At 37.5% G+C, this 1,085-nt stretch overlaps 1 protein-coding gene across 1 annotated transcript in view; it reads right to left on the reverse strand.

The window, feature by feature from the left end:
* LOC118751215 (acetyl-CoA carboxylase-like) overlaps positions 1–1,085 on the reverse strand; it is a 2,890-nt gene extending 1,805 nt beyond the window's left edge. The window contains exon 1 of the mRNA XM_036485994.1: positions 627–1,085. Within this exon, the coding sequence (XP_036341887.1) occupies positions 627–1,085 (459 nt within the window). The remainder of the gene's footprint in view (positions 1–626) is intronic.

The raw sequence follows: 1,085 nt of genomic DNA on the forward strand, positions 1-1,085 counted from the left end.
TCAAACTCCTCAAAAACCAAGCTAACCTAACCTAGGCATCGAACCTCTGAGGTAGATCAAAAAAACGAAAATTTCAATTTTATATTTTCATTTACTTGATACACCAACCTTAGGCTAGATATAATCTTATTGGCTGTGGATACATTAAAAATAGCAAATTTACAATAGATACATCCACTTTTGTTTGATAATTCACACTTGTTACACAGCTAAATATTTTATTGTGTATTTGTATTAATGTATTTGAAAGTTTCTATTACTAAGTAGTTGATTAATGATTCTTTCTTTTTTTAATAATTCAAAAATGTGCTATTAAATTAATTATATATCAAACGTAGTTTGAACACCGATGCGCTGTTTTATATATAATTGCATATGCTTACCACAGCATCATGTCGGGAACATGTCGGGTATATCGTATACATATGTTGTGCCGTTTTTTTGTGCCTGAAAACGTTTCTGTTGCAGAAAATCTTTGGTCATGTAGTGCGTGGAAATTGGATGACCTTGCAGTGAGCCCAGCTTTTCGCCATACGCCTTAAACTTAATCTGAAATAAACCAACAAAACAAAATTTATTTCATTTGCAATGTGTTGAGACATTACTCTTCGGTATATTTTACTTACAATTCCCGCCTCTGGATCCGTGACTTCCGTGTACATAGCAATATCTAAGAAGTCATTGGCAATGCATAAGCATATGGCCTGTGTTGGGGCTTGCGGTGACTGTCGGATCAGCATTTTCAACTCAGCTTGCAGCACACGTAATTTCCACAGACGTTGACCGTAGCGCATTATCATTCTGGTGACAGATTCCTCAATCTTAGCTGGATCCATTATAACAGTTGGCACGAACTTTAGCAAAATATGATTACAATCTGTGCGCTTGGAATGCGGATGCGAGAAGGCCACTTCCAATTCGTCCATTGATTCGAGTAACACGCGTTCGCCTTCGTTTTGTAGATATTCGAATGATGCCTCTTTGGTGATGAGATCCGAATGTCGAATAATGGAACGTATGAAGGAACGATAGTCGGTGACTTCTTTGCCCTTCGTACCCTTGGCTTTACCCAGATAGAGGTGCAT

Source organism: Rhagoletis pomonella, unplaced genomic scaffold, assembly GCF_013731165.1.
Source record: "Rhagoletis pomonella isolate Grant_MI unplaced genomic scaffold, Rhpom_1.0 Rhpom_scaffold_00597, whole genome shotgun sequence".
Lineage (NCBI taxonomy): Eukaryota > Metazoa > Arthropoda > Insecta > Diptera > Tephritidae > Rhagoletis > Rhagoletis pomonella.